The following is a 13,879-nucleotide window of genomic DNA, read 5'->3' as shown; positions in this document are numbered from 1 at the left end:
TGCTGCTTCCGGCTTGTTCATTGATTTCTTAATCGGTTGATCCGTCATCACGAGGATAGGGTTTGACTGGAAATACGGTCTGAGCTTGCGCGAGGCTACTATAAGAGCAAACACGATCTTTTCGATCCTTGGGTACCTGAACTCAGCTCCTTGAAAGGCTTGGCTGACGTAGTACACCGGGAGTTGCTTCTTGCCTTCTTCTCTAATCAAGGCTGCGCTTACCGCCGAGGCTGACACTGCCAGGTATAAGTATAAGTTCTCCCCTCCTTTGGACGGGCTCAAGAGAGGTGGACTGCTCAGGTATCGCTTCAGTTCTTGGAACGCAGCTTCGCATTCGTCGGTCCAGGCAAAAGCCTGCTTGAGGGTTTTGAAGAAGGGTAGGCATTTGTCTGTGGCTCTAGAGACGAACCTGTTCAGGGCTGCTATCCTTCCTGTAAGTTTTTGTACGTCTTTGACGGTCTTGGGTGAAGCCATGTCGATGATAGCTTGTACTTTCTCTGGATTTGCTTGAATTCCTCTCTGGGAAACCATGAATCCCAGGAATTTTCCCGAGGCTACTCCAAAAACACATTTGCTTGGATTCAGCTTCATCTGGTGTTTTCTCAGGGTTGCAAAAGTCTCCTCCAGGTCGTCCAGGTGAGCGAGCTCCTCCTTGCTCTTGACGAGCATATCGTCTACGTATACTTCCATGTTCCTGCCAATCTGTTGGCTGAACATTTTGTTTACCAATCTTTGGTACGTAGCTCCAGCATTTTTCAACTCAAAAGGCATCACCTTGTAGCAGTAGAGTCCTTGACTTGTGACGAAGGCAGTCTTCTCCTGGTCTTCTTCAGCCATTTTTATCTGATTGTACCCTGAGAAGGCGTCCATGAATGTCAGTAGCTTGTGTCCGGCGGTGGAGTCTACGAGCTGGTCTATCCTTGGTAGAGGGAAGCTGTCCTTTGGGCATGCTTTGTTCAGGTCAGTGAAGTCTACACACATCCTCCACTTTCCGTTCGCTTTCTTTACCAGGACGACGTTAGCGAGCCATTCTGGATAATATACCTCCCGGATGAATCCGGCCGTCAAGAGTTTGGTTACTTCCTCTGCTACTGCCTGATCTCGTTCTGGAGCGAAGGTTCTTCGTCGTTGCTGAACGGGCTTCCTGCTGGGGTCCACATTCAGCCTATGCTGGATGACTTCTGGAGATATGCCCGGCATGTCCTCGTGACTCCATGCAAAGACATCTAGATGCCCCTTAAGGAATTTGATGAGCTTCGTTCTCATCTCGGGGCTTAGCGTCGTCCCTATCTTGGTCGTCTTATCCGCATTTCCTTCTACCAACTCTACTGTTTCCAGGGCCTCCATCCTGTTCTCTTCTTTTTCTTCAATCGTCCACGTGTGGTTCTCCTTTTGTGCCAGTACAGCCTGATAGCATTCCCTTGCCAAGACTTGGTCGCCCTTCACTTCACCCACGCCGCTGTCCGTTGGGAATTTCACCTTCAAACAGTAGGTTGACGTCGCCGCTTTCCACTTGTTTAGGGTGGGCCTCCCAATGATGACATTGTACGACGAGGGGCAGTCTACCACCAGGAAGTCTACTTGTTTGGTCAACTGCAACGGGTAGGTCCCTGCCGTCACTGTTAGAGTCACTATTCCCCTGGGGTAGACCCTGTCTCCACTGAAGCTGACGAGCGGAGAGTCAAAGGGACGGAGCCTTTGTGGATCTAACCTCAACTGCTGGAAGGCTGGGAGGTAGATGATATCCGCGGAGCTCCCGTTATCAATAAGGATTCTTCTGGTATTGAACCCTTCAATATTCAATACTATGACCAGGGGATCGTTGTGAGGCTGCTTTACTCCCCTGGCGTCCCCTTCATTAAAGGATATGTCTTGGTATGTTCGTCGGTGCTTGGGCGGAGGCATGGCGTGGACACTGTTCACTTGTCTGTGGCATGCTTTTCTGAGTGATCTAAATGATCCTCCTGAGGATGGTCCGCCCGCGATCGTGCTTATCTCCCCGATCACCTTGCGTGGTGGCTGGGACGGATGGTCGTCATCCCGAGTGAAGGGTTCGTGTTGGGTCCTGTTGTCGTCTCTGAACTTGCTATGTTCTCCTTTCTTCACATATTTCTGTAACTTTCCTTTCCGTATTAATTCCTCTATTTGTTCCTTCAGGTCTCTGCAGTCTTCCGTGTTGTGGCCGTGGTCTCTATGGAACCGGCAATATTTGTTCTTGTCACGTGTGTTGGGGGACGAGTGCAATGGCCTGGGCCATTTGAGATAATGCTCGTCCTTTATCTGCGTGAAAATCTTGTCAACAGGCATAACCAAAGGGGTAAATTTTACCTGACGAGGGTTTTTGTCGTCTCTTCTTCTATTCCCGTCGTTGTTCCGACGTTCTGGTCTGTCTCTCTTTTGCCCTCTGCGGCCGTCTTCTCCTTTGGATTTGTCCCCTAGTCTGTCAGTATCTTTTATGGCAGCTAGAGCGTCTTCCGCGTTCATGTACTTTTGTGCCTTCAGGAGCATTTCAGCCATTGTCTTCGGGGGGTTTTTTGCAAGAGAGGCCACAAGATCTCTGGATCTCAACCCCGCCTTGAAGGTCGTCAGCTGCACCTTGTCATCAGCTTCGTCCACTTCCAGAGTTTCCCGGGTGAATCGCTTAACATATGACCTCAGAGTCTCCTTTTCTCCCTGTCTTATGGTGAGTAAGTAGTCTACTGGCCTCCTTGGGCGTTGTCCCCCTATGAAGTGGCGTAAAAAAGCACTACTCAGCTGATCGAAGTTATCTATGGACGAGTTTGGCAACTTAGTAAACCACTCTCTTGCAGCTCCTTTGAGAGTCGTAGGGAAGGAACGACACAATATTTCGTCAGGTGGTTGTTGGAGACCCAGAGTCGTCTTAAAGGTATTGAGATGATCCTGAGGGTCCTTGAGTCCGTCGAACGGCTCTAATTGAGGTAGGCGAAACTTTGACGGCACGGGGCAATCAAGTACTGCTGCAGTGAAGGGCGAATCTGTAGCCCTTATCATTTTGTCTACGCTCCGATCCGTTTTTTCTTTGATAGCGCTCCTTAGTTCGTCCATCTCTTTCCTCATTTCTCGAAGAAGATCTGAGTTCTGCTCGTCCGGAATGGTTGGTCTCCGGGGGGTTTCCCTCTGCTGGCTATCCCCCTCTCCCTCTGTGTTACCCTTGGACCGGTTCTCTTCCTGTTGAGCTTGTTGAACCTGCTGGAGCCGCAGCTTCATTTCCTGGTTCTGTTTGGTGAGTTCTTCAATGGTGGCTGCAAGGGCCTGGACTTGCTGAGCCAGGGCTGCTGAGTCTAGGTTGGATTCCATCTGAATGTAGAAGATTGATGGGAACTACGCTCTCAGATATGAATCTGAAAATATGTTCCCCACAGACGGCGCCAAACTGATGGAGCGCAAATCCGTCAGTAGAAGTGAGCAGATGGAGTCCCCTGCAGAATGTGAAGGCTTGCTTGATGAGGGCCACCGGTGTGGTGCCTGCCACACAGTCTCCGATGCCAAAGTTAGGATAGTAATCAAATACAGTAAGAAAATAAAGTGTAGTTTTTTGAGTATTTTTTTGTACCTCCCCCTTCTGTTGGTTCTATGAGAGTTTTATACCTGAGGCCTTGTGGACTAGCCGTTGGAATGGTTAATGCTTTCTCAAGTAACGCCCCTGGTCCAATAATGAGTTCTTTAAGAGGTTCCCAACGGCCTGCTGAGTTGATTTCGTAACCGCTCTGGTCATTGATTAGCTGCATTGAATGACTTCTTGTCTTCGTCAGTGATGATGGCTTTCCTCGTCTTTCCTGATGGCTTTTGTCGAGGACGCTTCCTCCGTCACTGTAGCTGCCTTCGTCTAGGGATGTATCATCGTCATTCCCATCATGTGTTATTTTTTTTATTAAATTCCGTAAGAATATGATGTAAAACTCATGTTTTACCTTTTCAATCCTAATATGTCACATCATCTTATCATATATTTAAAAATAAGTACAACCATACTCAATCAATTATAATACCCATCTATAAATTCAACTAAATTGGGAGTTTATTGAAATGTTATTGGGTGATATTGAATTTTAAGTAAAATGCTAATGTGGCAATCTCTTATTGAATAGTGTAAAACATAGGTTTTACACCCCATCCTTACCAAATTCAAAGCCAGGGTTCAAATTTTCAAGAGGGAGTTTCATACACATATACACTTAGATTAAGTTAGAGTGGAATTTCTATCTTGTATAATATATATCATTGTTATTAATACCGTTCCGTTCCGGCCGGAACGACCGAAATTTTTCGTGCCGGTATGCAAACCGGTACCGGAAACCCCCTCATTCCACCTCGGGTCAGATTTCGGGAGGTTTCGGTCCGTTCCGGTGAATTCCGGCCAATTTTAGCCGGTACACAAATTTCGGCTGGTACGGGTTTCTAAGTTTTAAAAAAAAAACAGTAACGTCCAAACGACACCGTTTTGGACTTGACTAAAAGACCTAACTCAGACCCTTTTTCTTTCATTCTTTCACTTTCACTTTCACTCTCAAATCCCTCACTCACTGCCGTTGTTCTCGTGCCTACTGCCGTCATGCTCGTGCTCACTGCCGTTGCTCAGTGCTATGCTCTCTCAATCACTCGACTCTCTCATTCTCATCTGTCTCTGACTCTCTCACAGTCTCACTCTCTCAGATTGAACAGCCAAATCAGGTATTCTTTCTCTACTCTCACTCTCTCAGATTCAAGCTTCAGTTTAGCCAAATCATTATTTTTTTTTCTTATGATTTATTTTGTGGTTAAGATTTAAGAACTTACTAAGATATTAGATATGTGATTTGTTTGTTAAGATATGTGATTGAACAAATTGGGTAAACTGCATAAATTTTACTCTCACTCTCTCGGATTCAAGCTTCAATTCAGCCAAATCATTATTTTTTTTTTCTTATGATTTGTTTTGTGGTTAAGATTTAAGAACTTACTAAGATATTAGATATGTGATTTGTTTGTTAAGTTATATGATTGAACAAATTGGGTAAACTGCATAAATTTTACTCTCACTCTCTCAGATTCAAGCTTCAGCCAAACCATGTTTAGTTTTTTTCTTAACTTGATTTGTTTGTTCATTAACTATATATGGTTGTTCATTAACTATATATGGTTGTTCATGCATTTGATTTAATTTCATTTCATTTCATTGAACAGTAAATTATGGCTCATCATAGTTTAGGGGATCCCGCATGGGCTCATGCCCGTGCAGGTGCTTCCTCTGCTTCTGTGGCCTCTGCCCCTACAAGATCAGATGATCCCGCATGGGCTCATGCTCGTGTAGTGCCTAATGCAAAAAATAACACTATATGTTTGCATTGTAATAAGTTGATTAAAGGGGGTGGTATTACTAGACTTAAGTATCATCTTGCTGGGATTAGGGGTCAAGTTGAACCATGTAAAAAGACTTCATCTGATATTAGGTTTCAAATGAAACAAATGATTGAAGACTTGAAAAAATCTAAACAAACTAAAAAGAGGATTCAATTAGAAATTGGGAACCCATATGATGTTGATGAGGAGGAGGAGGAGGAGGATGATGAGGTTAGGGTTGTTGAAAAGAGTCCCCCTCAAACATTAGGTAAAAGAAATCTAGGAGAAAGGATGTTGACAATGATATGGGTCAAATAAGAGGAATGAAGAAAATTAAGAGTTATTTTGCTACTAGAACAACCCCCAGTACTCAACCCTCTATAAGAAGTGCTTTGGCTACAAAAGCAATGATTGATAATGCAAAAATGAATGTGGCAAGATGGTGGTATCATTCTAATGTACCCTTTTATGCATCTCAGTCACCTTATTATCAACCTATGATTGTATCCATTGCTGCTATTGGGCCGGGATTTAAGGGGCCTTCTTTTTATGAGTTGAGGGGACCCCTTTTGAAAAATGCTATCCATGAAGTTAATGATTTTTTGTTAGATATAAAAAATAATTGGAAAGTATATGGCTGTTCATTGATGTCTGATGGGTGGACAAATCAAAAGCAACAACCAATAATGAATTTTTTGGTGTATTGTCCAAGGGGAGCCATGTTCTTGAAATCAATTGACACTTCAGGCCTTATAAAGGATGCTGAAACTTTGTTTAATATATTTGATTCTGTTGTTCAAGAAATTGGTGTGGAATATATTGTGCAATTGATTACAGATAATGCTTCTACCTATAAAAAAGCTGGAAAAAAATTACAGCAGAAGTATGGTACTTTATTTTGTTCTCCTTGTGCAGCTCATTGCATAGACTTGATGTTGGAGAATATTGCTAATCCTAGGTGGTTCCCTCTTATTGATGAAGCAATTAAGAAGGCAAAAAAGATAATAAAGTTCATTTACAACCATGGAGTTGTTTTAGACTTGATGAGGCAAAATTTTACAAATGGAAGAGAGTTATGTCGTCCTGCAATTACAAGGTTTGCCACTAACTTCTTAAGTCTACAAAGCATACTAAGGTTCAAAAAAGAGTTTAGACAAATATTCACTTGTGATAAATGGCTTTCATGCCCCCATGCTAAGACTGCCATTGGGAAGGAGATAAGTAAAATTGTTTTGGAAGATTATGCGTTTTGGTCTCAATGCAAGCACATAGTGAAAGTTAGTGAGCCTTTAGTTAGAGTACTTCGTCTTGTTGATGGGGATGAGAAACCTGCTATGGGGTACTTGTATGAAGCAATGGACAAAGCAAAAGAGGAAATAAAAAGAAGGTTGAAGACCAAAGTTTCTTTGTATGGACATTATGTTAGAGTCATTGATACTAGATGGGACAAACAACTTCATAGTCCTCTGCATGCAGCAGGTTGCTTTCTTAACCCTGCAATATACTTTAGGCCTTCATTTAAAAGGCAAAATGAAGTTCAAAGAGGGTTGCTAAGCACTCTAATAAGGTTGGTTCCCGATCCTGACATTCAAGAAAAAATAAGTTCACAACTTGATGAGTACAAAAAATCAATTGGTGACTTTGGCACATCACTAGCAATCCGCCAACGAGAGAGACTAAATCCAGGTAAACATTAATAATTTAATAGTATTTCCTATCAATATGTCTATTTATCCTTTATAGTTGTTATTGTAACATTACATGAGTAATGCTTATTTTACATTTTTATTTGTTATTGTAGTTTCATGGTGGGAGCAATTTGGACTTGGAGCTCCAGACTTACAATCATTTGCCATTCGTGTGCTAAGTCAATGTTGTAGTGCAACTGGTTGTGAGAGAAATTGGAGCACATTTGAATATGTTCACTCAAAGAAGAGAAATAGATTGGAACATAAACGAGTAAATGATTTGGTCTTTGTCCATTATAATTTGAGGCTTTGAGAAAGGTAAATTTATAATCGTTACTCATATGTAAATGAAATGTACTTTCAAATAATTATAATTTATAAAATGTTACTAATGTTTAATATTTTCATTGGTAGGAACATTCAAAGGAATAAGTATGTAATGGATCCTATAAGCTTGGATAACATTGACTTGATGGGAGATTGGGTGGCTGAAGAACCTGCACTTCTTAATCCAGATGACATAAATTGGGATTGTCTTAATGAGCCAGCAACCCTAGTGAATGTGGAAGAGGATGCTGAACTTGAAACTATTGATGTTGATGACGATAATGATGATGACAACAACAATGAACATGTCTTGACAAATCTTCCAATGGGTGCTAGTAGTTCTTATGGGAGTTCTTTTGATGATGAATTTGATCATTTTTTCATGGATGATGATGAGGAGGACTAGGAATATTATGTTAAATTAATGTTAAATGTTTTTATTGTGTGATGTTATATTAATGTTTAAGACTTAAGACTAAGTGTATGTTGAATTGATGTTATGTTGAATTGATGTTTAAGACTTAAGACTTAAGACTAAGTGTATGTTAAATTGATGTTATGTTGATGTTTAAGACTTAAGAGTTAAGACTAAATGATTTGTATTATTTGATATTTAATTATTTATTTATTAGAATTGACAATTTTATGTTCTACAACAATATATATAAATTATATTTTAGAAACCCCGAAACACCCTGAAACGGTATGCCGAAATCGGCCGATATCGAAATATTCCGTTCCACTGGGCAAATCGAAACGGGCTCCAAAACGATATTAATAACTTTGATATATATATTTATAGATATTTGTGAACAATATGATTTTTTGTTTTTAAAAAATATTTTAAAATGTTATTTAATAATGCATCAAATGCACATTAATTTGCGCCCTTAAAAACTAACCCTTTGATTTTAAAAGAAGATTCCAAATTACCAATTGATGCTGTGCAAAGCTCTTTGAGCTTGAGACTCTATTTAGTTAACCTTAAATCTAAGCTTGGTCTCTTTTTTTTCTTTTTTCATCTTACCATGGTATGCTAAGCTTAAGTGGGCTCTTTTTACCATCACTACTGTAAATGCTCTAACTAAAAATAAAAAATAAAAAATCAAGCCAGCCTAGTATTAAAAAATAATATTATTTTGTGTTTTTTTTGTCTTTGTTAGTAGATAATTGTATCTTAGTGTGTTAAGAAATAATGATTTTGTGTATTTATAATTTGTTAATACTATATAAATGTATATTTGTAGTAATTTCTTTTCTTTTTTTCTTATAGTCCGAGCCCCTCTAACTTGAAATCTTGGATCCGTCTCTATTTGGTTACCAATCTTACCAAATCTATACTTTTCAATTTTTTTGTAATATTAAAATGTTTATGTAAACAAATAACTGAATAAGATAGTTCATAATTTTTTGCTCTTATCCTATTCGAGCAAGTAAAGTTTAAAAATTTGTAAGACTCCCTTAGGTTGGGTCAAAGTCCAAAATGTTTATATACATTTCAAGTTATCCTCTCAGAGTCATTATAAATTAAAATTACTAAAAAAAATTAGTAAATTGCACATGAGGTTTATCTTGAAACTAACGCTCCATTTGTTTCCACATAAAATATTTAAAGAGATAAAATATTTTACATGTAAAATATTTTTATTTGACTATAAATGGTAGAAAAAAGATAATGGATCTATGGTAAAGTAATAGTTCACTAATTATAACCGCACTTGCAGTTAACTTATAGCAAAAGGAATGGCAAAGTGTGTCTTTGAAGAACGGTATAAAAAATGCACTTAATATCTAATTAACGTTGAATCGTGGTAGCATCTCCGAACAATACCCAAAATTCTATAAGTTTATGCCAAGATCGTTAACATTGAGAGTCAATCAAGTTTAGTTGAATGAATTCATGTAAGGGCATTCACATCAGTCCATCTAAAAATTTTCGTCTACTTTAGTATAAGAACTTACTTTTTCTATTTTACTAAGTCACTTCACAAAAACACACACATCAGTTTATCTATTATATACTCCATTTTCTTTAAATAATCATTTTTTTATTAAATTAACCTACGACATCAAAAATCTCTCTCTCTCTCAAAAAAAAATGAAAATTATTTCTTGCCTCTCAGCTCTCTGTTGCTTCTTCTTCTTACGGTGGTGGTTTTGTTTTGGATCTCGGTTGGGTTTGTGGGTTGTTCTTTGCTGCTTCATTGGGTTGCAGTGGTAGGTGGGGTGGTGATGGGTTTGACTTTGGATCTTTGTTGGGTTTGATTTGAGTTTTCTAATTGATTGGGTTTTGTGATGAGATGATGAAATTTGTAATGAGTTGTGACTTGTGGTGGTGGTGGTTGGTTTTATCTGAGAGACACAATAAAACAGTGAAATGAAGAAGAGAGGAAGAGGGAGAGAGATAAAATAATAAAATATTAAGATACAAATATTTAAATCTTCAGTGATATAGATGGATTGTGTAGGTAGTTTTGGGACTTAAATATGTAAATTTCACTTGTTTTTCTATAAGCTTGGATAACATTGACTTGATGGGAGATTGGGTGGCTGAAGAACCTGCACTTCTTAATCCAGATGACATAAATTGGGATTGTCTTAATGAGCCAGCAACCCTAGTGAATGTGGAAGAGGATGCTGAACTTGAAACTATTGATGTTGATGACGATAATGATGATGACAACAACAATGAACATGTCTTGACAAATCTTCCAATGGGTGCTAGTAGTTCTTATGGGAGTTCTTTTGATGATGAATTTGATCATTTTTTCATGGATGATGATGAGGAGGACTAGGAATATTATGTTAAATTAATGTTAAATGTTTTTATTGTGTGATGTTATATTAATGTTTAAGACTTAAGACTAAGTGTATGTTGAATTGATGTTATGTTGAATTGATGTTTAAGACTTAAGACTTAAGACTAAGTGTATGTTAAATTGATGTTATGTTGATGTTTAAGACTTAAGAGTTAAGACTAAATGATTTGTATTATTTGATATTTAATTATTTATTTATTAGAATTGACAATTTTATGTTCTACAACAATATATATAAATTATATTTTAGAAACCCCGAAACACCCTGAAACGGTATGCCGAAATCGGCCGATATCGAAATATTCCGTTCCACTGGGCAAATCGAAACGGGCTCCAAAACGATATTAATAACTTTGATATATATATTTATAGATATTTGTGAACAATATGATTTTTTGTTTTTAAAAAATATTTTAAAATGTTATTTAATAATGCATCAAATGCACATTAATTTGCGCCCTTAAAAACTAACCCTTTGATTTTAAAAGAAGATTCCAAATTACCAATTGATGCTGTGCAAAGCTCTTTGAGCTTGAGACTCTATTTAGTTAACCTTAAATCTAAGCTTGGTCTCTTTTTTTTCTTTTTTCATCTTACCATGGTATGCTAAGCTTAAGTGGGCTCTTTTTACCATCACTACTGTAAATGCTCTAACTAAAAATAAAAAATAAAAAATCAAGCCAGCCTAGTATTAAAAAATAATATTATTTTGTGTTTTTTTTGTCTTTGTTAGTAGATAATTGTATCTTAGTGTGTTAAGAAATAATGATTTTGTGTATTTATAATTTGTTAATACTATATAAATGTATATTTGTAGTAATTTCTTTTCTTTTTTTCTTATAGTCCGAGCCCCTCTAACTTGAAATCTTGGATCCGTCTCTATTTGGTTACCAATCTTACCAAATCTATACTTTTCAATTTTTTTGTAATATTAAAATGTTTATGTAAACAAATAACTGAATAAGATAGTTCATAATTTTTTGCTCTTATCCTATTCGAGCAAGTAAAGTTTAAAAATTTGTAAGACTCCCTTAGGTTGGGTCAAAGTCCAAAATGTTTATATACATTTCAAGTTATCCTCTCAGAGTCATTATAAATTAAAATTACTAAAAAAAATTAGTAAATTGCACATGAGGTTTATCTTGAAACTAACGCTCCATTTGTTTCCACATAAAATATTTAAAGAGATAAAATATTTTACATGTAAAATATTTTTATTTGACTATAAATGGTAGAAAAAAGATAATGGATCTATGGTAAAGTAATAGTTCACTAATTATAACCGCACTTGCAGTTAACTTATAGCAAAAGGAATGGCAAAGTGTGTCTTTGAAGAACGGTATAAAAAATGCACTTAATATCTAATTAACGTTGAATCGTGGTAGCATCTCCGAACAATACCCAAAATTCTATAAGTTTATGCCAAGATCGTTAACATTGAGAGTCAATCAAGTTTAGTTGAATGAATTCATGTAAGGGCATTCACATCAGTCCATCTAAAAATTTTCGTCTACTTTAGTATAAGAACTTACTTTTTCTATTTTACTAAGTCACTTCACAAAAACACACACATCAGTTTATCTATTATATACTCCATTTTCTTTAAATAATCATTTTTTTATTAAATTAACCTACGACATCAAAAATCTCTCTCTCTCTCAAAAAAAAATGAAAATTATTTCTTGCCTCTCAGCTCTCTGTTGCTTCTTCTTCTTACGGTGGTGGTTTTGTTTTGGATCTCGGTTGGGTTTGTGGGTTGTTCTTTGCTGCTTCATTGGGTTGCAGTGGTAGGTGGGGTGGTGATGGGTTTGACTTTGGATCTTTGTTGGGTTTGATTTGAGTTTTCTAATTGATTGGGTTTTGTGATGAGATGATGAAATTTGTAATGAGTTGTGACTTGTGGTGGTGGTGGTTGGTTTTATCTGAGAGACACAATAAAACAGTGAAATGAAGAAGAGAGGAAGAGGGAGAGAGATAAAATAATAAAATATTAAGATACAAATATTTAAATCTTCAGTGATATAGATGGATTGTGTAGGTAGTTTTGGGACTTAAATATGTAAATTTCACTTGTTTTTCTATTATAGACAAAGTGGTGTGGATGCTCTAAGAATTTCATATTGCACGAGTTAAGTATTGTTCTATAAATAAAATGAATAAATGCATTTGAATTAATTCCTCCAATTTCTCTATCCCCACACTTATAATTTCATATGCGATTACCACCCTAGAGACAATAGCACCCATATTATGCATGGATCAATCAAACAAATTTCACACTGTGTTAATCAAATTACCAAAGTGTGAATTAGGCTCTAGTGTAGGTGGAAAACATGAAAGATGACACAAGGTCTCTTTGAATTTCCAAGACATGGCTTATGGTACAAAAGGCACATGCACGTGGTAATTACTAATTAGATCTATATACTTGTGGTATCCGTGACGCTTATCCTACTAGTCTTGTTGTTTGATATTCTTGATGGATGAATGAAATCATAGCCATTGCAAAAGGATGCCATCCAATCCTTCTTAAATCAGTTTTTGATTTTTTCTAGCTGCTACATGAAAGTGCAAAGATATACAAGCTCACCCAAAATAAAAAGTTCACTAAGTTAAGAGTAGAGTGATTAGTTAATTAAGACAAATTAAACACTATGCGAAAAAGTGACTAATTTTAGACACGTGTAAATTTCAATAAACCGAAATGCTGGACCCAAATTCACATCAACATCTATACTGAATCACCATGACAAACCTTTTACATGAACATGATGTTCTTTTCCATTCACCACAAAATATAATTAAAGAAAGAGGCCAGGGTAACCCGGTATATTCGATTCCAACGAGTGAATGTCATAAAACCGTGAGTCTGAGTCTGAGTCTGAGTCTGTGACTGTAAACACTCACGCACGCATATGCCATAAAAATAAAATAAACAACATAGAGGGTAACGTGGCAGCCTGTCGGTGCAGAAAGTTGATAATCCAAATGGCTAAACATTTTTTAAACGAGTGCAATCAACCATTACATATAAAATGATTTAGAGTGATTTAGAGGGTACCGTGGCACCTCAGCAGCCGTACATGTGTCCATTGACCGAAAGGGTGGCCACCTTCAATGGGCCCAGAGTCCATGGTCGGCTCTCTTTAGCCAATGATAGTAAGACCCCATTTGAATTTTGTTTTGGACGGTTTAAGATAGCTACGTGCACGATGCATTGTCTGACTTAACTTCCATTAACTATCAAAAACCACATTATAGTAACAATTTTTCAACAAAAAACTAAAAAAAATGCCTTTTATACACACTTTAAATTTGGACCTACCTTTTTTTTTTTTTTGAAGAGATTTGGACCTACTTCAAAATTGGTCTTTTTCACTTTCAAATTTTATAATTTACCCTCTCAACAACTCTTTTTCCCCCTTATCTTGTTCACAACGCTGTCTTATTATTATTATTATTTTTAACAGCAAGATTCTATTAAGTGTTGATAAAAGAAACACATTAAAAATTATTTTAAAACTCAATGCCTCAAGGGTATAAGTTGCAAGTTTTCATATTTAAGACCGACTTAAATTGACCCCAAATTTAAAACGATTTAAATAATATTTTAGGAAAAAAAAATTGAAGGAAAAAGTTTGAAAGGCCTGGTCTGAATTTGCATAATTTTTGTGCAAACTTCTTACCAGTCAGGGATTATCCAAG

At 37.2% G+C, this 13,879-nt stretch overlaps 1 protein-coding gene across 1 annotated transcript; it reads left to right on the top strand.

The window, feature by feature from the left end:
* Positions 1-5,765: 5,765 nt before the first annotated feature.
* On the top strand, positions 5,766-10,234 carry LOC115964031. The gene is made up of 5 exons (XM_031083319.1): positions 5,766-7,026; positions 7,142-7,334; positions 7,443-7,690; positions 9,897-10,094; positions 10,212-10,234. Exons 1-5 carry the CDS (start codon positions 5,766-5,768, stop codon positions 10,232-10,234), a joined length of 1,923 nt encoding a protein of 640 aa, XP_030939179.1.
* Positions 10,235-13,879: the final 3,645 nt, after the last annotated feature.

This window comes from Quercus lobata, chromosome 2, assembly GCF_001633185.2.
Source record: "Quercus lobata isolate SW786 chromosome 2, ValleyOak3.0 Primary Assembly, whole genome shotgun sequence".
In the NCBI taxonomy this organism is placed as follows: domain Eukaryota; kingdom Viridiplantae; phylum Streptophyta; class Magnoliopsida; order Fagales; family Fagaceae; genus Quercus; species Quercus lobata.
This window is presented reverse-complemented; position numbering and strand designations above follow the sequence as displayed.

Coding starts and splice junctions, on each gene's coding strand:
- LOC115964031 (XM_031083319.1), top strand. CDS start 5,766: ATGAATGTGGCAAGATGGTGGTATCATTCTAATGTACCCTTTTATGCA. Junction 7,335..7,442: donor TTTGTCCATTATAATTTGAG/GCTTTGAGAAAG, acceptor TTTCATTGGTAG/GAACATTCAAAGGAATAAGT. Junction 10,095..10,211: donor TGCTAGTAGTTCTTATGGGA/GTTCTTTTGATG, acceptor TTAATGTTTAAG/ACTTAAGACTAAGTGTATGT.